Source organism: Zalophus californianus, chromosome 12, assembly GCF_009762305.2.
Source record: "Zalophus californianus isolate mZalCal1 chromosome 12, mZalCal1.pri.v2, whole genome shotgun sequence".
NCBI classification, from domain to species: Eukaryota; Metazoa; Chordata; class Mammalia; order Carnivora; family Otariidae; genus Zalophus; species Zalophus californianus.
Window position 1 is genome coordinate 20,554,886 of NC_045606.1, and position 22,777 is coordinate 20,577,662.

The 22,777-nt window shown below is 38.9% G+C and overlaps 1 protein-coding gene across 2 annotated transcripts in view; it reads left to right on the forward strand.

The window, feature by feature from the left end:
* Positions 1–22,777, forward strand: part of RELN (reelin) — a 492,672-nt gene extending 469,895 nt beyond the window's left edge. The window contains exons 58-65 of one of the 2 annotated variants that reach the window (XM_027573967.2): positions 4,361–4,434; positions 5,204–5,365; positions 6,082–6,239; positions 8,904–9,123; positions 11,152–11,349; positions 11,971–12,069; positions 16,525–16,530; positions 21,672–22,777. In XM_027573967.2, the coding sequence (XP_027429768.2) occupies positions 4,361–4,434; positions 5,204–5,365; positions 6,082–6,239; positions 8,904–9,123; positions 11,152–11,349; positions 11,971–12,069; positions 16,525–16,530; positions 21,672–21,768 (1,014 nt within the window). In that variant the 3' untranslated portion in view covers positions 21,769–22,777. The remainder of the gene's footprint in view (positions 1–4,360; positions 4,435–5,203; positions 5,366–6,081; positions 6,240–8,903; positions 9,124–11,151; positions 11,350–11,970; positions 12,070–16,524; positions 16,531–21,671) is intronic. The other variant, XM_027573968.2, reaches the window with a different exon arrangement.

A 22,777-nucleotide genomic window follows, 5' to 3' on the forward strand; every position in this document is an offset into this window, starting at 1 on the left:
TCCTCCTACCTCCTTGGAATCTATTTCTGCCTCTTTATGGCTCTTCTTCTTCCTCCAGCCCTCTAGATGTCCGCATTTTGCAGTACTTCTCCGCTCTCTTCTCTCTTAGATATTCTCCCCATTGGGAATTCCATTCATCCTTTGGCTTCTGGTAAATCTTTAAGACCAGCTCCCAGATCTGCCTTTCCAGCCTTGACTGGTTCCCCAACAATTAGTTCAGTACTTTTACGTTCCGTGTACATTTCTACACCTTCATCATCCTGGCATCTCAACTTGCAATGGCCAACAGTGAAATTCATCTCTTCCCTTTCCCTACCAGCTCCTCTTTCTAATTCTCCTGTTTCTATTGGTGACAATCCTTGTGACTTACTCATCAGCTTTAAAAGTTGAGGTAGTCTTTGATTTTTCACTCTTCACTTTTCACATCTAACCAGCTACTGCAGCCTTTTGAGTCTAATGTCCAGTGTCCCTCTGGAAAAAAAATTGGACCTGGTCATTTCTGTACAAAACCTTTTATGTCTTTGAGAAAAAACTTTTCTCAAAGGTTAAGAGCTTGCTCTTTTAGCTTTTTTTGTTTTTATTATTGAAGTATAATTGACATAAAATGTTATATTAGTTTCAGGTGTACAACATAGAGATTCGACAGTCTGTACATTACTCAGTACTCACCACGACGATAAGAGTAGTCACTATCTGTCCCTTTACAATGTTATTACAATATTTTCACCTATTTGATCCATTCCCCCCTACCCACCTCCCCTCTAGCAATCACCAGTTTGTTCTCTGTATTTATAAGTCTATTTCTATTTGTTTTGTTTTTTAGATTACCCAAATTAGTGAAATCATATGGTATTTGTCTCTCTCTAATTATTTCACTAAATACCCTCTAGGTCCATCTATGTTGTCAGAAATGGCAAGATCTTGGGCGCCTGGGTGGCTCAGTTGGTTAAGCGACTGCCTTCGGCTCAGGTCATGGTCCTGGAGTCCCTGGATCGAGTCCCACATCAGGCTCCCTGCTCGGCGGGGTGTCTGCTTCTCCCTCTGACCCTCTTCCCTCTCATGCCTCTCTATCTCTCATTCTCTCTCTCAAATAAATAAATAAAAATCTTAAAAAAAAAAAGAAATGGCAAGATCTTATTCTTTTTTATGGCTGACTAATATTCCATTTGTATATATGTACCCCATATCTTTGTCCATTCATCTATTCATGGACACTTGGATAGCTTCCATATCTTGGCTATTGTAAATAATGCTTCAGTGAACATAGGGGTGCATATATCTTTTTGAATTAGTGTGTTCGTTTTCTTTGGTACATACTTAGCTGGGGAATTACTGGATCATTTGGTATTTCTATCCTTAATTTGTTGAGGAACCTCCATACTATTTGCCCTAGTGGCTGTACCCAATATAGATTCCCACCAGCTGTGCCCAAAGGTTCCCTTTCATCCACGTCCTCACCAACACTTATTATTTCTTATCTTTTTGATACTAGCCATTCTGATTTGTGTGAGGTGATATCTTGATATCTCACTGTGGTTTGATCTGCATTTCCCTGATGATTAGTGAGGTTGAGCATCTTTTCTTGCGTCTGTTGGCCATCTCTATGTCCTTTTTTGAAACATATTCAGGTCCTCTGCGCATTTTTTAATCAGATTTTTGTTTGTTTTGAGTTGCATAAGTTCTTTATACATCTTGGGTATTAACCCCTTATCAGATATATCATTTGCAAATATCTTCTTCCATTCAGTAGGCTGCCTTTTTGTTTTGTTGATGGTTTCCTTCATTGTGTAAAAGCTTTTTATTTTGGTGTAGTCTGAATAATTTATTTTTGCTTTTTCCCTCACCTAAGGAAACATATCCATAAATATGTTGTTAAGGCTGGTGTCCAAGAGATTACTACCTATGTTTTCTTTTAGGAGTTTGGTCTCACATTTAGGTCTTAAATCCATTTTGAATGTATTTTTGTATATAGTTAAGAAAGTGGTCCAGTTTCATTCTTTTGATGTTGCTCTCCAGTTTTCACAACACCATTTGTTTAAAAGAATGTGATTTTCCTAATGTGTGTTCTTGCCTCTTTTGTCATAGATTAATTGACCATATAAGTGGGGGTTTATTTCTGGGCTATCTCTCCTGTTCCATTGATCTGTGTATCTATTTTTGTGTCAATATCATACTGTTTTGATAGTATATCTTGAAATCTGGAGTTGTGATACCTCCAGCTTTGTGCTTTTTTCTCAAGAGTGCTTTTGCTATTTGGGGTGTCTTGTATTTTATTTTTATATCAATATATAAAAATATATACAAAGATATATTTGTATCTTGAATTTTAGGATTATTTGTTCTAGTTCTGTGACAAATGCTATTAGTATTTTGATAGGAATTGCATTGAATCTGTAGATTGATTTGGGTAATATGGACATTTTAACAATATTAATTCTTCTAATCCATGAGCATGGTATATTTTTTCATTTGTTTACATTGTCTTCAATTTCTTTCATCAATGTCTTATAGTTTTCAGAGTGTAGGTTTTTCACCTCCTTGATTAAATTTATTCCTGGGGGGGGTTTTGGTGTAATTGTAAATGAGATTATTTTATTCATTTCTCTTTATGCTACTTTGTTATTAGCATATATAAATACAACATATTTCTTTATATTAATATTGTATCCTGCAACTCTATTGAATTCATTTATCAGTTCTAACATTTTTCAGTGGAGTCTTTAGCGTTTTCTATATATAGTATCATGTCAGCTACAAATTACTTTTCCTTTCCAATCTGGATGCCTTTTATTTCTTTTTCTTGTCTGATTGCTGCAGCTAGAACTTCCAATACTATGTTGAATGAAAGTGGTGAGAACGGAAATGATTGTCTTGTTCCTGATCTTAGACAAAAAGCTCTTGGGTTTTCCACCACTGAGTATGATGTTTTTCATATATGGCCCTTGTTATGTTGAAGTATGTTCCCTCTAAAACCACTTTGTTGAGAGTTTTTAATCATGAATGGATGTTGAATTGTGTCCAACGCTTTTTCTGCATCTATTGAGATGATCATATAGTTTTTATCCTTTCTCTTGTTAATGTTATGTATCACATTGATTTGCAAATATTGAACCATCCTTGCATTTCTGGAATAAATCCCACTTGATTATGATGAATGATTCTTTTAGTGTATTGTGGAATTCAGTTTGTTAATATTTGGTTGAGGATTTCTGCATCTCTGTTCATCTTTGCTGGCTCAGTCGGTGGAACATGCGACTTTCGATCTCAGGGTTGTGAGTATTGGCTATAGAGATTACTTAAAAATAAAACCTTTTAAAAAAAAAAGAATATTGGTTGGGGTGCCTGGGTGGCTCAGTCAGTTAAGTTTCTGATTCTTGGTTTCAGCTCACGTCATGATCTCAAGGGTTGTAGGATTGAGCCCCACATTGGTCTTTGCACTTAGCAGGAAGTTGGCTTGAGGAGTCTCCCTCTGTCCCTCCCCGCACTCATGTGCATGCTCACGCTCTCTCTCTCTCTCTCTCTCTCTCTCTCTCAAATAAATAAATAAATCTTTAAAAAAAAAAGAATATTGGCTTATAGTTTTCTTTTTCTGTGGTGTCCTTGTCTGATTTGGGTACCAAGTTAATGCTGGCCTTATAGAATAAATTTGGAAATTTTCCTTCCTCTTTTATTTTTTAGAATAGTTTGGGAAGAATAGGTATTAACTCTTCTTTAAGTATTTAGTAGAATTCATCTATGAAGCCATCTTAGGGGACTTTTGTTTGTTGGGAATTTTTTGATTACTGATTCAATTTTGTTAACTCGTAATCAATCTGTTCAAGTTTTCTCTTTCTTCCTGATTCATTTTTGGAAGATTTTATGTTTCTAGGAATTTATCCTTTTCTTCCAGGTTGTCCAAATTTGTCAGCATATAATTTTGCATAGTATTCTCTTACAGTCCTTGTATTTCTGTGATGTCAGTTGTTATTTCTCCTTTTTTATTTCTGATTTTATTTATTGTAGTCCTCTCTTTTTCTTGATGAGTCTAACTAAAGGTTTAACAATTTTGTTTATCTTTTCAAACAACCAGCTCTTGATTAGAAATAGTACTTTTTTAAACCTTAATTCTCATCTTCATACAAAGTTGCATATTTTTTTATTCCCTTCCTGATTTTTCTTTTATTATGTTCCGTTAGCCAGCATATAGTATCAGAATTCAAAAAAAAATGTATTGTTGGTGTTCTGGCAGGCTGCTCTGTAAAAGCTTCTCTGAATATTTGTTGATTACTTATCAGAGTCATACTTTAGAGAGAGGGAATTTCTAATTAATGATAGGTATTTAATCTTCCCTATACATATTTGTTGTTTATGTTTGTTTTAGATTGTGGTGGGTTGTGAAGCCACTTCTTGTGGTGACCTTCATTCCGTAATGTTGGAGTATACTAAGGATGCAAGGTTTGTGAAATAATTTACATTCCTCCAAACTTGACTACAACTTCAAATGGTTGTCTGTTTTTAAAGCAACTACAGAAAAGCAACCTTTTATACTAAAAGTATAGTTTATGTTTATTTCACATGTATTGATTTCATTTATATAAAATTTACATGTATGTCTTATTTTCAGATTTTTCCTTCAAACCAAGAAAAATAATTTTTCATACTAGGCTGGCTGCAAGCCAACAAACTTTTTTTCTTCTAAAATAAGTAAGATACTACGTTTGTGCTCAAAGTAGAATTCTCTTTTATTCATGTTGCTCATTTTCAACCAACCTTAATGAGAATTTAAATCAATAAAAGATCTAAATATGCTTCAGCCAGAGTCACATGTCCCTACTTTATTCGGAGCCCTGTCTCCCACCACCACTTTTGAAAATGAATTATGGGGAGTTAAGTTGGGTAAACAGAGAATTTTGACAATCAACTCCAGGTATATTTCTGGTAATAATTTCAGTGGGAGGAAGCCATTAGAATGCAGCAGCATGCATGCTATTATTTTATTCTATTATCTGTGAATATATCCTTGTGCTTGTAAAGAGTTAGATATATCTTGTGTGAAATTATTTTAAATTTTTCTTTTAATTGTCTGTATAAATATATACAGGAAATGGAAAACTTATGTAAAAATACCTCAATGTAACCCAACCCCACAGTGGTATGTTGTCATTAGTCAGGTCATCTATTTCTCTTAAAGAGTTGTCTACCATAACCTCTGTGGTTTCTGCAGGTCTGATTCCTGGCAGCTCGTTCAGACCCAGTGCCTTCCTTCCTCTTCAAACAGCATCGGCTGCTCCCCCTTCCAGTTCCATGAAGCCACCATCTACAATGCTGTCAACAGCTCAAGCTGGAAGAGGATCACCATTCAGCTGCCTGACCATGTCTCCTCCAGGTAAATTGCATACTAAGGTAAACTTGGTGGGATTATCTGGCAATCTCTACAGAGCTCATGCGGTGAGATTCCATTACAGCTGTAGTACCCTCTCCACCCATGTCCCCAAATAGCAATGGCATGTCCCAAGAAGAAATAGGAAGACATGGTATCTTTTCTATAAATGCTAGAGAGCTCAAACCTGCTTTGGATGAAATATCACAGCACATGCCAAGCTCAGTCACAGGCCCCAAATCACAGACACTCAAAGACCTGGAGTTGGCACCATATCTGCTCCAGTGTTCTGTGATTCCCAAAGGCTGCAATGCTCATCCCATATACAGATACCCTCTGGGGTGTGCAGGGCTGGTCGGGTTACACGAAGCCACAGGATAAACATAATAGAGTGCAATCTTCCTAGAGCAACATTCACTTTACTCAAAGATTTGGAAAATGATATACCTCAATAAGAAAAGTGGACACAAATTTATTATGGAATAGAATAGGAAATTCACATCAAACTCTCAGGGAAGGTACAAGCTTCCAGATTGGCACTTTGGGAGATATCCCCAGAGTGGGAGGGGTACAAGTTCATTCACCTTGACTTGGGTGCTTCAAGGAGAAGCCTGGGGAAGTCCTTTTCTCAGAAATAGTTCCCATTCCCAGGGCTGGAGGCGGGACACAGCCACGGGAAGTAACAGCCTACTGAATCCCTTCTGCTCTCTCTGGACTTTCAGTGCGACACAGTTCCGCTGGATCCAGAAGGGGGAAGAAACAGAGAAGCAAAGCTGGGCAATTGACCATGTGTACATCGGAGAGGCTTGCCCCAAGCTCTGCAGTGGGCATGGATACTGCACCACTGGCGCCGTCTGCATCTGTGATGAAAGTTTCCAAGGTCTGAATCCCAGACTGTCACTTTTAATACGGAAGACCATGAGGTTCTCCTCACTTCAACACGTATACAAAGGCCACTGGGAGGGGCACCTGCGTGGCTCAGTTGGTTAAGCATCTGCCTTCAGCTCAGGTCATGATCCCAGGGTCCTGGGGTCGAGCCCCACATCGGGCTCCCTGCTCAGCAGAGAGCTTGCTTCTCCCTCTCCCCCTCCCCCTGCTTGTGCTCTCACTGTGAAATAAATAAATAAAATCTTTAAAACAATTTTTTTAAAAGGCCACTAGGAAGGAAAGAAAAACTCCATCCCTGAGGGATTTGGAATAGATGACACACTCTTTGTACAGAGTTATTTATCTTTGGAATGAAATATCAAGGATAATTTTCTGCCATATTCCTTGAAGTATTTTTTTAAATGCAGAATTCTGGGGTGCCTGCCTGGGTGGCTCAGTCGGTGAGGCGGCCAACTCTTAATTTTGGCTCAGGTCATGATCTCAGGGTCCTGAGAACAAGCCCCACATCAGGCTCCACACTGCACGTGGAGCCTGCTTAAGATTCTCTCTCACTGCCCCTTCCCCTGCTCATGCACTAAATAAAAATATAAATAAATAAAATAATTTTAAAAATTAAATAAAATACAGAATTCTATAGCACTTCACATTCCCCATCCTCCATATAATTCCCTGCCCCAAGCACTACCCCCAACACTTTACTTTTGCTTCTGGCCCTCTCTCCTTCCGGGCTTAGCTGCCCATCCCTGGATACTTTGCCAACATTCCTTCTTTCTCAGTCTCTCCAATAGCAGCTGCCCCTGTCCTCCCAAGATGTAGCTGACGATTCAAGATATTCTGTTTTCCAGGTCCCTCTCTCTCTCTCTCTCTCTCTCTCTCTCTCTTTCTCTCTCTCACACACACACACACACACACACACACACACGACTCAAAAAAAAATACATTTTTACTGCTTGGGCTTCTAGAAGCTGAATACATGATTTGGGACCGAGTATGTACTCATCTCCTGACATCATAGGAAATTGCTCCCTTGGCCTGAGAGAAGGCCTGCAGCCTGCTTTCCTTTGATGCAGGGTTTCGAACAGGTTTCTGTTGTTACAAAGTCTGCATAATCACCATTATATCCTCAGAGCCTAATACTTGGCATATAGCAATGCCCAGTGAATCCTTTTTGAATTAATTCTTACATTGCCTTGTACTTTACTATTTACACAGTGTCCCCCAATTTATTCAGCAGGGTCATTAAGAACTTATGATACCCCATAAGTTAGCTGTGGTTAATATAATTATTCCCACTTTACAGGTAAAGAAACTGGGACTCCGGGAACTTATGTGACTTGCCTAAGATGACACAGCTAGTCAGTATCAGAGAGAAGACCATTTACCCAGTTGTTCTTTCCAGTCAACCTTGCTGTGTCTCGTAACCGAGGATTTATCCAAAGAGGAGCAGAATTATACAACTTCCCTATGGGGAAGTTTTTACAATGTAAAAATCCATAGATTTGACTTCGGGAGTAGAATATATTTAGATTTCTTGGTTGATACTATTTCCTGGCCTCCAAATGAAATGAGTATGATTAATGTAGATGGCTGCACATCTCTCATGTCAGAAATTACTTAGCCGTGATCTCTTTCTTCTTGTCTCATAACCGCTGAGACCAGCTGGTTCTATCCATGTATTAGCTGGAGAACTTGAACTTGAGGCAAATGAACAAATCAGATGTCTCACAAGGAGTCCCAGATGCCTGGAATTTGCCCTCTCCCTTGCTCCAACAGATCTATGACCTTTTGATTTGGAACTATTGTAGATATTTAGGCAAGTTGTGCTGTTTAAATCAAGGGCAAATGCAAACACATACACATATGCTAATTTTATGTCTTAAATGCCCATATTTCAGCTCAGTGGTCTCATTCTTCCAGCCTATTCACTATTCATTTATTTATATGACCTTGTTATTGCATATCTTATAGGTGCTAAGTATTGCGTAAGGTACTATAATCCAACAATGAATAAAATGCAGACTCTGCCCCCAAACTCAAGTATAGAGCTGGAAGAACCAGAACATGACTTATTCTATTTTCTTTTTCTTTTTTCTTTTTTAGATTTTATTTATTTATTTGACAGAGAGAGAGAGCATGAGCAGGGGGAGGGGCAGAGGGAGAAGCAGGCTCCCTGAGGAGTGGGGAGCCTGATGCGGGGCTCGATCCCAGGACCCCGGGATCATGACCTGAGCCAAAGGCAGTTGCTTAACCAACTGAGCCACCCAGGCGCCCCTATCCTATTTTCTGTTACAAAAGCATGCTGGGGAGAAAGAAATTAGGTTGGTTTCTAATGCCAGCATGAGAGCTCTCCACCAAGACCCATCATTGATGAACATATAGGCCCAGCCAGATGCTGGGTATTTACACAATCGATTCACGTGAGCACTAGGTACATTAGCACCTACATAATGTAGCACCCATAGTGGGATTTTTTTCAAGAACACAAGCCAATAATTGCTCCAGTACAAAAGAAACATTTATTTCTGGGAGTCTGTATCTGCTTGGTATGTTGTTCTTCTTACGGTAACAAGAACGGACTAAGCCTAAGATTGAATCCTTCATCTTTAATATTTCTGCTGCTTCTCGCTAACTTTTGCAATTATTCCCTTCCTTCTAGGTGACGATTGCTCTGTTTTCAGTCATGATCTTCCCAGTTATATCAAAGATAATTTCGAGTCAGCAAGAGTCACTGAAGCAAACTGGGAGACCATTCAAGGTGGGGTGATAGGAAGTGGCTGCGGGCAGCTGACGCCCTACGCCCATGGAGACTCACTCTATTTTAATGGCTGTCAGATAAGGCAGGCGGCCACCAAGCCTCTGGATCTCACTCGAGCAAGGTAACCAAACTTCTGTGTTGTAGTTCAGACACAGAACTGGCCACAAGACTGGTCACTTCCCGCTGTCTGTTAAATATAAGTGTGAACGTCACGGCATGGGTGTTGCAAAGCCGTGGAGACCTAAATGTCACTTGAATTTGGTAGGAGGAGGCAATGTATGTTTTCACAACTCAGAATTATGCTTTGCTTCAATTTATTGTAGAATTACCTTGTTTGTCTTTACGTACACTGGCTGAGTGGTGGTGACATAGGCATAAGCCAGGAGAAATGGTCAAATATAAAAAACTGATAAGTCAGTCAAATCAACATGTTGTATACCTTAAACCTACACAGTGTTTTATGTCAATTATGTCTCAATAAAGTTTAAAAAAAGTAATGAAAAAAATTTAAGTTGGCTGTAGATAACATATATAGATAATTTCAGGTTGATTATTTGCAAGTATATAAATATAAATGTATATCTGAAGTAAATTTGTAGTCAGGCAAACATATATACCTATATTTAGTATATGCAGTTACAATAAACAGAAATGGAGGATCAGTGAATGGATGGGAACTTTAAAAATCACATGTTCTTGGAGCTGGTTATTAATGCAGAGTAGAGTGGACAGAGACTGCAAATCGACCAGGGAAGTGACAGAGAAAAAGAGACCCCAGGAAGGTTGGATTTCCTTCCCCACCTGCTCATTCCCAACTCTGCCACCTCTTTTGTCTGGGTAATTCAAAAAAAAGATTCCAAGGCTTTATGAAGATTGCAAAGTACTGGACTAGAGTATCCACTGACTGTTGCAAAGTGTTCTGGAGCTACAAGGATTTTGAGAATTAGATGCTTGGTTAAATAAAAATGTAGACGTTTACTTAAGACTTTTGACTTTAGAAAATATTAGTAATGTATTTTCAGAGGCAGAAAGGCAAGTTTAGGGTCTTTTGGTATGATAAACAAATGAAAATACAATGAAGTCCTGTGTGATAACTACGGAGGTGCCAAAAGTTATGTTCACCCATCCCATGTTTTCCTGCCAGAAAGATGGACTTAATCTGGGACAGCCTGATGTTTCCCTTGACCCCATATACAGCTGCAAGTAGCTGCTGCTTAATGAACAATTGCACGCCATGTTGTGCAAGCAAGTTTGTTTTAATTTATGCATTCACAAGTGTTAAGTCTATTGCCTCATTGTCACCAGGTCCCGTAAATGGCACTACTCTACTAATCACTAGGACTCTTATGAGGGTAGATTTCCTATGTTTAAAAACTGTATCTTCTGGGGCACCTGGGTGGCTCAGTCATTAAGCGTCTGCCTTCGGCTCAGGTCATGATCCTGGGGTCCTGGGATTGAGTCCCACATCAGGCTCCCTGCTCAGCGGGAAGCCTGCTTCTCCCTCTCCCACTCCCCCTGCTTGTGTTCCTGCTCTCGCTGTCTCTCTGTCAAATAAATAAATAAAATCTAAAAAAAAAAAACAACTGTATCTTCTAAGGGCAAGGATGACCATGAGGAGCAAAATGACACTTGAAACAGATTAACAGACACGGTCCAGAGCCTGCATGTCCAACTCAGTTTTCCCTCCGCTATGATCTCCAAACATACTCTCCTAAAATAGACATGATGATCTATCCTTGTGCAGATGCTGTTCAGCTTGGAGCTATGGGTGGGTGGGTGGGGGATGTAGTATAAATATCCTGGTTTTATTCCTGGTCCTCTCTATGTCCTCATGCTTATTTGGCCCACATTACCTTCCAGAGAATAGAAGGTATTTGGGGCAAAATACTCTAAGACAAGAAGATCACAGGCCTTTTGAAAGTCAAAATTGTTTTCTTGGTGTAGAAAACCCACCTTCTGAGATGATTTCTCATTGGTAGGAGGTAAAGGTTAATATAAATACATTTTTTTATTAACACGCCTTAGTCCTAGGACTGGATGCTTCCATTTCTACTCTATGACCTCAGAAATTCGCAAAGGTTAAAAAGAAAAAAATTAGAAAGTATAACTCTTCTACTACTCCCTGACGCGCGTTTCCCTGTGTTTTCAGCAAAATCATGTTTGTTTTGCAAATTGGGAGCAGTGCGCAGACGGACAGCTGCAACAGTGACGTGAGCGGCCCGCGCGCCGCCGACAAAGCCGTGCTGCTTCAGTACAGCGTCAACGGCGGCATCAGCTGGCACGTGATCGCGCAGCACCAGCCCAAGGACTTCACGCAGGCCCAGAGGGTGTCCTACAACGTCCCCCTGTAAGTGGCCCGATCCCTGGGGATCACCGAGATTGAGCTCCTGCGCCAACACCGCCACGGTGGGTGGCGGCGGAACCGAGATGCACCCAGAGCTCCAGAGTTGGGTTGCTGTTTCCCGTGAGGCCGGGAGGAGGCGCACGAGGGAAGAGAGCGTGACCGCTGAACGCAGGGGGCGCTTTTTGCCTGTTTCCCTTTCTCTGACGGGTATTTCTAGTCCTTTAGAGAAGAACATTTTTTAATTTTCGGGGTGCACTCCTTTGAAAGTTTTCTGAGGCTAGGCAACGGTGTCCCTTTGGTTCGGCACCGTACCCCCAATTCTAGCACAGCGCCTGTCACACAGAAGGCATGGCCCGAACGTGGACCGAATTCGGTGCTCTTCCTTCCTTCCAGCTGCTTCCGGAGCCCGGGGAGGTAGGAAGGGAGAGGGAAACGGACTACAAGTCCTGGAGTCGCCCCTAAAATTTAATGCTGCTCAGAAGAGTGCCGTGACCTAAGCAAATCCGAATTCCGTAGCCTCAGTCGTGTTGATTTAGACTGGCCTGCCGTCTTTGAGGTCTGGAAATGGCATACCAGGAAGTTTTGTCTTCCAGCGCCTAACCTCTTTGTCCTTCTGTGACCCAGGGAGGCACGGATGAAAGGAGTTTTATTGCGCTGGTGGCAACCTCGCCACAACGGAACAGGTCATGATCAATGGGCTTTGGACCATGTGGAGGTCGTCCTGTGAGTATCTGATACATTGCATCCCATGTCCATTTCGGGAAGGTTTGAAATTCTTTTGCTATGGCATGCTCCTTAATTCAGTAACAACCGTTCCTGATGAGAAGCCCTCGCGAGACTTTGGCCTACGCCCTTCGGCAACTGCAATCTGTAGCTCGAGTCAGCCTGAAGTAGCAAAGTCCCCAAAGCAATTTAATATGCTTAGAAAACTTCAATAAGCAAAAGACGTATCTGCGGATTTGACCATATTAGTGAAATTGGGTAACACAAAAGTCTCGAGGTAAATGGGAAACAATGTCTTTGCCGCATCTGGGTTGCCTTATGAGATGGCATGACATGCTGAAGAGAGAAGGGGTCTATTTCTAGCTAAGGCGCCCAGTTACAAACACCTGTCTGAGCCACAGATGCCCAAGGCATTCTTCCGTGCAATGACGCAATGGCCACTGGAGCGAGGAATTTGTGGTTTCAGATCCCCCCTGACCAACCCCAGCACCGAGCACGTGGAGGGTGTTCCCCCGTGGTTTCTCCCGTATAATAAAGTTGGCACTGCTCTCACCTAGCCGGGTTGACTGTTCCGCAGAGAGATGACTTGCTTTTTCTCTAACGATCTAGTTCCTGTAGAACTGGAATGCTTATGTCTCGACGGGTTCGGACTGATGGCTCCAAGTGGTTGGCAAGGAGAGGCGAATCTTCTCGGTAGATAGGTTCAAATGTTCATTCTGTTTACCAAACCAAAAATGAAATCAGTCCTTTGGCTGATTTCAGTCATTTTGAAAGCAAATTTAAATGATTGATTTGTAGGCAAACTACCAGATTTGTTTTCTTTCAATCATAGCCATGAGCTGAATTTTTCAGTCTTGAGTTAGCCCTCGTCTTAGTTTTCACTGAGGCACCTGCTTGCATGGCATCCATATCAACCCCCAAATCCAAGAGCAACCTGGTCCCTACACAAGCCCCCACTGTGCGCTCTGCTGCTTTGGACAACTTGCTGGGCTCTGCCTCCACAAGACAAAGTTGAAGTTTAAAAACAGTCCAAACTCATTTGGATCTATACATGAGGCTGATGTTTTACTTAGATGTTGACTTCTTCAGAACACATTCTTCCAGGAGAATAGAATATAACCTGGGCTCTAAAATGAATACAGATATGTAGCAAGGCCAGAGATATGTCCAAATAGACCAAAAACCAACCCTACAACCTTTCTGCCCTAACTACTCTCCTTTCAGAGCAGCGCTTCTCAATCTGACTGAACATCAGAAGCTTTTGGAAGAAGCATCCCTACAGATGATTTGATTTTAAATTGATCTGCAGTGGGAGCTGAGCATCAGTCTTTTTTAAAAGCACCTCGGGTGATTCTAATAAGCTGGTTGAGAATCAGATTTAGAGTCAATAAACACTTTTTATCTTTCAAGTCTCTTGCCAAGTCAGTTTACGTTAATGGGGCTTCCTGTGCCTGACAAAGCCTTACCAACTCCTATGGAAACTTCAAAACCTGACAGTCCTCAAAAGAAGGCAGCTAATACTGCCCTGGGGTAGACGTATCATATGTGTGAGTAGCTATTTCTTCTCCTGCCACCCAGCCAAGCAATTTCAGTTATTGGTTTCAGATTTCAGAGGCTTATCATCACCATAATACCCGCCCTTAGACAAAATTAAAGAGCAGGTGGGCTCAGCCATGCAAATATCCTCCCCTGGTATGAAACAGCCCCTTTGCAACTTTGAAGCAGAACTCTGTTCTTCGTTCCCTATCCTGGAATGCCTGGTGTTGATACTAATTTTTAGAAGCAGCCACCAGCATCATGATATTACTGTAAGAGTCAAGTTCAGATTCTCTGGAATCTATCATATCAGTCATACCTGTTGTTTCCGGTATTTTTCTGGAGAAATAATCTGTATTTGTAAAGACTTCACTTTGATTCCATCTCCAGAATTTTAGTACTTTCAAGAATTTTTCACGTACCAGGCACCTGTCTGCTCTTACTTTGCATGGTTCTCTCGGATTTTCAGGGCACTAAAACATTTTGCGTGAGGAGTGAGCATCGCCACACATGAATAGTTTCAGTGAATAATTTAAAAATTATAGCTTCACACATATCACCGTATAATTTTATTTTTATATATTACACAGGTAATTTTAAAAGCAAATACTATCTCTTTAATGACGTTTTAAAAATTTGTTAAAATTAAAGGAGTCGCTTGGTTTTCTTTCCTTTTCTTTCCTTTCCTTTTCTTTTAATGACCATCCCCTCATGCCAATACAGAGAAAGTATATTTTCAGAACTATCTTTTTGATATTTTGCTCTTGTCTTAGGATTTAACATTTCTATACCACTGTACCCTTTCAAAGTACTTCTTTTCAGAATAGTCAACAGTTTTAAGGCATTTACTAATTAATATGCCCTTGATAGCTCTACAGATTAATTACTTTAAGTTATTCATTTGATAAGCTTAAAATAAAAAAGAAAGTTCCAGAGGATTCAGAAAAATAATTTTCCAGAGTATCTTTCAACCAAATGAGGCACAGAGAAGCTATCCAAGGCTAATTTCATGATTCACAAATAGTGCTAATTTTAATTTTGCTACAGTGAATGTGTATTTAGAAATAGAGAGATAGAATTCTCCCATATATCCCTAAGAATTCAAAATATCCTCAAATTCACTATACTTTTATATGATAACATTTAGTTATATAAACTAGTATGGCTAACTCCTCAAGTGTGGACAGGAGAGGAGACTGGGATGCAAATCTAAAGAGATACAAGCCCTGCGTAACTGATTACTGCAAAGAGGGCTGCTAATATGTTTTTGCAACTAATGGTTGGAAAACCATACATTTTTAGAATGTATTTTCTTTTCTGAGTGCAGACTGGCCTAATCTAGCTTTATTACCATAGTTTTGCTTCTGTGCATGTGCACTAAGGACACATGCTAAAAATCCCTAGAAAGAAAAATTGTGGTCATGCATGGTATCTTGAGTTTAACCTCACTACTGCCCATATTAACTAAGAAGAGAAAAGAGTTTGATGAGAACAAATTCAGCACTTTTGAAAATATTTCAAGGCTTAAGGAATGCATCCTAAATTGACAACATACATAATAAATGTGTAATCTCATGGCTTAATTCTAACGTGCTCCATGTGGAAGGATCTGCATTTCATAAATATGGATGTACGGAGTGACAGGCCCCACACCATAAAGATAAAAAGCACCATTTATCATTTAACAAGCAAAGTTACTTATGCTTTGTGCTTGTTTGAGAGTGAAATCTTTTCGTTCTCGTGATGTTTTTCAATAAAACCTGCCCATGAAAAGCACTTCAGGATGATTGGCCCCTGCTATTCTGGCATAAAACAGATGGACTGAATTGACAGATCACTTTTTTTCCAGCCTCACTAGCTTACCAAAAGGCCTTATTCTGTAAAGTCTGAACAATGTAGCATAACATAGTCACTGACAATCATGTCAGAAACCTAATTTCTCTGAATTCATTTGCTAGCATAGAACGTTTTTCAGTAAATGTTTGTGAACACGCTTGGGCAGACCCCTCACAAGATCCATGCTGGTGGGGTTCTTCTTAGGATAAAGGAAAATTATTGGCCTTAATCTTTTCTCTTGGGCACTCATCCTTCTACCCTAAGAATCTCCCGCACCCAACTATGCATTTCATTCACACATCACATTTTTTTGTGTACGTGTTTAAGTCACAACCTGTCATGTGTATAATGAAGTGGGCCAATTTTTGCATGTGTACCTTGAAAGCAAATTGCTCAGTAAAGAGCCTTTGTAAATTGATTTACTAAGAAGTGAATCTTTACCACATTTACTGGGAATGAAAACCAGTATGTTGCTAACTATGGTCTTAAACGCATCTATCAGATTTTAATAATATGAGTACCATCATGACCATCCCCTCATGCTATTCATTATCAAAATACTGTCATTTTTGGCACAAATGATTTATGGAAACGAGCATAGTACATTTGTTGCAAAGCATATTTATCCTTTATTAATTTGACTGTGTTATCTGATGTAGTGGACGTCTGTATTTTTTAAAGCCCATTCCTTAATATATTCAGAAATAAGCATTTTTCTAAAATGTAAATAATTGAAAAAACAGATAGCAAAATTAATGTCAGTTATTAACTACTACTTTCGTATTTATACTTTATACACAACATTTATGCCAAATGTAGTACTAAGCTACATGTACCCTGACATATGGTTATGAGCAAATATTGCATGTTGCATTACATTAAAAAGTCAAATATATGTATATAGTAGGTGTAGAAGAATAAGAAATAACTTCTTTAATTTTTATTTTCAAAAGAGATGAAAAATCCTATATTGCATCTAAACCTGATCAGACTTTTATGACTAATCACAGTGCTGCATGCATTGAAAGGCATTTTTTAACTTGTGTTATATTTCATTATTTGCTGTCATTGGTTTTCCACTAGAGTAAGGTAAGTCCTCTTACTAATCCTGGGTAATTGTTGACCGATGGTTTCATCAGTGTTACCTACATTAACAGAAGTGTTGTCAAAGACCTTTGCAATTAAAAAAAAATTGTGAGAACAAAGTTGTATATGATATTGAGATACACTGGGACATTTGAAACCTATATCATGTAAACTCAGGGTTCAGCAACCTTGTGGCGATTCTGTAACGTATATGCAGTGTTAGGCACAACAGAGTGCTAATCAGCATTGCTTCACTGGGTAACAAATTTGACTCTATGCCTGGGACTGTGTTAGGTGCTTTTGAAGTGCTCATAGTTTATAAACTTGTTGTGAGGGGAAATTAAAACCAGAAATGTGTGCAAAAGACCTAGGGGCTCTGATTAAATGTAATGTCTTTCAAAAGATCTACTGTGCTGGAGATGCATGAGGGTAACTTGACTTTTCAGTTTTATTCTAAATTAATAAGTGAATTGGCAGAAGGTAGTGGACTTATTCATAACATTTGTGAGTTCTCGATCCTATTCTTAGGTAAGATTTGCCCTCTTTAATATATAGCTGCATTTGTCCTCTAGTGGAGATACTTTAAGACTTAGGAAAGAAGTTAAAATGATTATCATTTATTAATCATCTGCATACTATGCTAGAAGTTTCCATTTAGTCCTTACAACTCCCCTGAGGTATACATTACCAGATATTATTCTCCTTACCACTTAACAGAGAAAATAAATATGAAATCTTCAACATTTGTGAGATATATGAGTCTACACTTATTTCTGTGTGGCCTTCCTGAAAATGCATGGTCTTGAAAGTGAAATATCCAGCATCCTCTATGCAAGGGAGTTTCATTGATTAGTTTGAACGGCAGCTTCTCATCTGACCCTCACCAATATGTCTCTGGAAGATGTGACAATCCACTGAATTCTTATTCCTGCATTCATACGAGGTGTTATTTATTGTATCATATGTTTTGGTAATAAATAAATTAATTACAGATCAGTAAAAATACTTACATTTCTATGAGCTCAGATTACTTCTACCAAGTCTCTGTCTTCCCCATTTCCATAAGAACCTATTAAAAATCAATTGAAATTTTTTCATAATAATTAATGACCTAAGATACTGGCTCCAGTGAGGAGTAACAGTTCAGAAGAGCACAGTCATTCTTGAAAATTCTTGCAATATCTGGGGCGCCCGGGTGGCTCAGTCGTTAAGCATCTGCCTTCGGCTCAGGTCATGATCCCAGGGTCCTGGGATCGAGCCCCGCATCGGGCTCCCTGCTCCATAGGAAGCCTGCTTCTCCCTCTCCCACTCCCCCTGCTTGTGTTCCCTCTCCCACCGTGTCTCTCTCTGTCAAATAAATAAAATCTTTAAAAAAAAGAAAAGAAAAGAAAATTTTTGCAATATCCGTATTTCCTATGCAGAAGCAGAGGAGCATCTTATATTTCCATATCATCTAAGTCCCTAAACTCACTCAGTGATAGTGAACATTTAAGTCAGCATTGCCAAGATGCCACTGATACTCACTCTCCCTTCGCTCAATGGTTGACAGTAGGAAAATTTAAAAATGGACCAAGTTCAATGCGTAGCCAGAGCAAATCGATAGGTCAAATAGTGTAATTGATGTGCCTTGGGATGAACATTACCTGCCTTCATTGGACTGATAATAAAAAATTACTTTCCCCTGTAACTGCAGTGGAAAAACAAATCTTAATTCCATCACACCTATTATTATTTTGGTTATAAGGTTATCTATATATCTACATATATCAGAGACAAAAACAGGCTCCACAAAGAAAAAAAAAAGTAAACATGAGATCTTTCAACTTGTTTAAGAGTGCCCAGTCCTGTAAGTTAGACATTTCAGAAGCCACAACATCTGTTTAATGACCACATCAGTTTATTAAATGGCCCAGTAGGCAGACAGCAGTTTGGTATAGCTTTCCACGGTGCTTGATTTTAAAAAAAGCTTATGAACTGGAAAAACCTGCTTCTTTAGATTCCGACCTAACAGACTCCAGAAATATTTATATTTTACATATGAAAGTACTAGTTAGTTTCAAGAATGCTTTGAAAATCTGGCCATTTTGAATGTGACTAGATAAACACAAGGCATCTATAGCAAACATGTGCATCAACATTCTCAGGGATCCAAAGATATGCTGCTGATATTTAAATTTATTCAAAATTAAAGGGTATCCAATGAATCAAAATGCCTTCTAATGAGATTTAAGCTTCCATGCTGGACTGACTGTCAAGGTATTAAAGATCTGCAACCTGTTGATATTTATTTTCTTATAAATAGCAATGGAGAATAATGAGTCAATAGTTCTTTTAGAGAAGTTGCTTTAAAGCCATGAAACATGCACATGAATTTTTGTTAAAAATTGAATGTTCCTTTGTTCCCATCTATTGCGGTCACTTTCGTGTCAATCTAGGTTGCATTGGGATAACTAAATATCTTGAGTGTTCTGAGTTTTTTTTCTATGTAAAATATTTTAACTATTTTAAATTCTCTTTGAGTACCTTATATCTTTAAACATGTTTTCAACAGAATAATTTTCATTGCTTTAACCTTGCAATTATTCTTTATAGTTAAAGAGTAATGATTTACAACAGGAATCCAATCAGTAAGTCACCAAAAGTTCAACAGACATGCCTTGACCACCCACGGGTGAGGCAGGAGGCTCAGTTCTGTGGTGTGGGGGTGGGGGGAGGAATGGGGGACAGGCCACTGCCCCAACAAAATACAGTCTCCCTCCAGAGCAGAAGATGAGCGCTATGAGGGTTCAGAGTTGGGGGGCAGTCCCTTCAGTGAGCAATATATAAAATGTGATACTTGGGAAAAAAACATAGAAATTTAAGAAGTGATGTAAGGGGTTGACCAGTGAGACAGATGGAAAAGGCTCAGGGTGCGTTTGAATAGAGCGGTCTGTATGGGAATGTAGTGGAAGAAAGGACTTGACAAACAGAGTAAGATGAAACGTGTAGAGGACTTGAAGTATCTGGCTAAGTTGACTTAGATGTCATGATAGCTCCATGGACTATAGGATCGTGAGTGGCTTGTTGCCAAAGTAAAGCCAACATTTGAGGGAAAGTTTACTGAGACCGGTGTGCCAAATGCACCCTGTGTATGTGGGAAGACACCCACCCACATACATACCATTGTGTATTCAGTGATATGTTCTCAGGATCTCATGGTTTCTGTTCAGCAGCGTTTTTTTTTTTTTTTTTTTTTCATAAGGAGAGAGAATGAGGAGGCTAGTTTAGGGGGCCACTATAATAACATATATATAATCATATAAGGGAAAGGGCTACAAGGTGACCTACCGTGTTGGGAGGAAGATGGCCTAGTGCCAGTCCCAGCATTTTGTGATGAAAGAGGTAACAGGATTCTTCTAACACTTGATTCGTTCAAGACTAATTAGTTAAAGATAAAAGGTCATTGCTCTTCTTTTGTAACCAGGCAGCAATTAGGACTTACAGCTGATAATAAATAGGGGATAAATTCATTTCATCCTTCAACTATGGAATTGAAACTGATGACTTCGTTAATATATGTGCAACATCACGGGAGGAAGGAGGGCTAGTAAAGCTACTGAAGATAAACCTGATTGTTTTGTGGTTTTCTCTACAGTGTCTTCAGAGTATATTCTAGCTTCCATTCTATAGTTTCCAGCATTTTGCTAAAATAGAAACCTAGAGTAGAAAATTATTAGCACTTCATTTTATTTTATAAAATAGATATCACTGTGAGTCTTTTTATCAGGTTTTCAGTATAGATGCTGTTGCTTTTTGATTAAGCGTATCTGATGACATTCACTTTATATATCTTCCTTTGAGATATTTTATTATAAATTTTCTAATGATCAAACTATAAAACCCTCATTTTAAAGGTTTTTGTATATTATAAATGTTAGTGTAATATGCTTAAATATAATACCTAGTATAACATACTATGTAAAACAGTACCATTTTACACCTTACCTAGTATATTGATCATTAATAACCTGGAATATGCTGCTTGGTGCAAAATCACCCGTTGCCTCCTCTTTACCCTAACTCACGCTCATGTCATCTTGACCTTCATAGTGGAATCACATCACATGACATCATCCCACTCCAGATACATTTTATGTTTCCATGAAATTAAGGAGGGAAAAATTCTGTGTCCAGACAGCATTGAAGAGACTCAGTGAATTTGAAAAATACTGATAGGCTCACATTTCAAAACCACGTTTTGATGCCACAGTGAGATATGTTGTCACTCAGGTCAGTGTGTGAAAGGAGTGTGATTCTTTCCAGTGATGTTATAGATAATGATCCTTTTTAAAGTATATTTTCCATACCAAAACTTTTAACAGCTATGTCTACCAATATTGTGCAATTTCCTACAGAAATTTTCAGTACTTTTATCAGCTTCACGTATAGTATGTACGTATGCATGTACGTATGTACTTACGTATATACATACACATACACATACAGTCAATTATACAGTCGATTACACTTTCTTAGTATTTTATGATCTTTTTTCCAGTGGAATGTCTTTTTCATAAGACCATGTTTCTAGACCCCAAATGCTTACTGTTTGTGGAAGGCCATGAGAAAAACTTACTTTATTTTGCCCCTGAGTCTAAGGAAATAGGAAGGTCAAGCTGATTCAGCTAACAACTTCTTTTTTGCTTTTTAAGCTTTAAACGAGAATGTTTGCTAAAGGAATCAAGTTATGTTTCCTACTTGTTAAAGATGTGTCTAAATAAGGTAATGGGTACAGCACACACTTCCTCTCAAATGAAATCCACCCCAAGTGTTCAGAAAAAGGTCCAGAATAAAATTCAAAAAGCCAAAACAATTTCAGTCCACTTTCACCATGAGTCAAGAGAATTTACCTTTTTTATTTTTTTTCTGGTTTGGAGCTCACTAATGAAAAGAAGGGGATTTCTTCAAGGCCAAAGGCAGTGAATGCAGGTGTCAACCTTTAGTTATTCTGTCCTGGGGTAGCATTGTCAGCAGGACCAACCATGAAAATTTTCAGCCAAATAGCAGGGTAACTTAGAACACAGACTCGATTTTGCTTTCCATGATGGGACTTACATGCTCTCTTTCCTTTGCCTCCCTGCCTCTGTCCTTTCTGATTTTAACAGCACTCGCAAACAAAATTACATGATGAATTTTTCACGACAACATGGGCTCAGGCATTTCTACAACAGAAGACGGAGGTCACTTAGACGATACCCATGAAGAATCACAACTTTTATTTTTCCTTCCAACATGTGATGTGTTGCTTCCCATTCTTTTAAATCACGCACCGCATCTGATATCAGGAAAATTCTGCGAAGGACTTGGTGACTAACTGAAAGCCCTTCTTACGACCGAGTGCACACCACTTTCCCACACTGTGAACTAATGACAAGTGACTTATTTTCTCATGAGTAAATGTCTTCATGTTGCTGTGTCCGTGAAAATTGTGATCTGTTGTAATATCAGTTACAGTGGCAGTATTGAAAATAAGAAATAGTTTAATGGAAAAAAAAGTTTAAGCACAAAAATTTAAGAGATTTTATGTTTAAAAATGGCATTTAGTACAGAATTTAACATTCTTGGTCACAAAGCTATTTAAGTGGACTGTATTTCAGCTCTGTATCATGTTTTATATGATTAAATTATCATTGTTCCTTTATGTGTTCTCTTCTACAGTATAACACATTGACACTATTTACTTGTTATGTTGCAATATTTTGCTGCTGAATTTCGGGCGACTTATATTCTGCAGAGAATTCATTGAGATACCTACTCAAGAAGATAGTTGTAAAGATATTGTATCTCCTTTAATATACTCCTTAAAATGTATGTTGGTTTAGCGTTGTTTTGTGGATAAGAAAAATGCCTGACCTTGAAATATTTTCTACTTAAAAATTGTGGATGAAAACCCTATCTCCCAAAGGTTCCCAGCTCCTTGTCTAAAGGTTCTTTTAAAGTGTTCTGTGGCTGATTTACTAACAGTAACTGCCATTTCGTGTCTGTGGTAACAGAGTGATTTGTAAAACAGTGGATGTTTTCATTGTGTTCTCTTTGTGGATTGTTTTTCCTGCGGGTCATTCGCATACCTTCTGATGAAGTTGTACCAACACCAGCAACATTATAATGGCCCCGTAGCCCTGAACTCTCTATTAACCTAACTAAAAGGTTGTACTCTAGGGTGAGCCAAGCTAAAAGCCCATGCTTAAATAAAAATTATGTCCATAAGCCA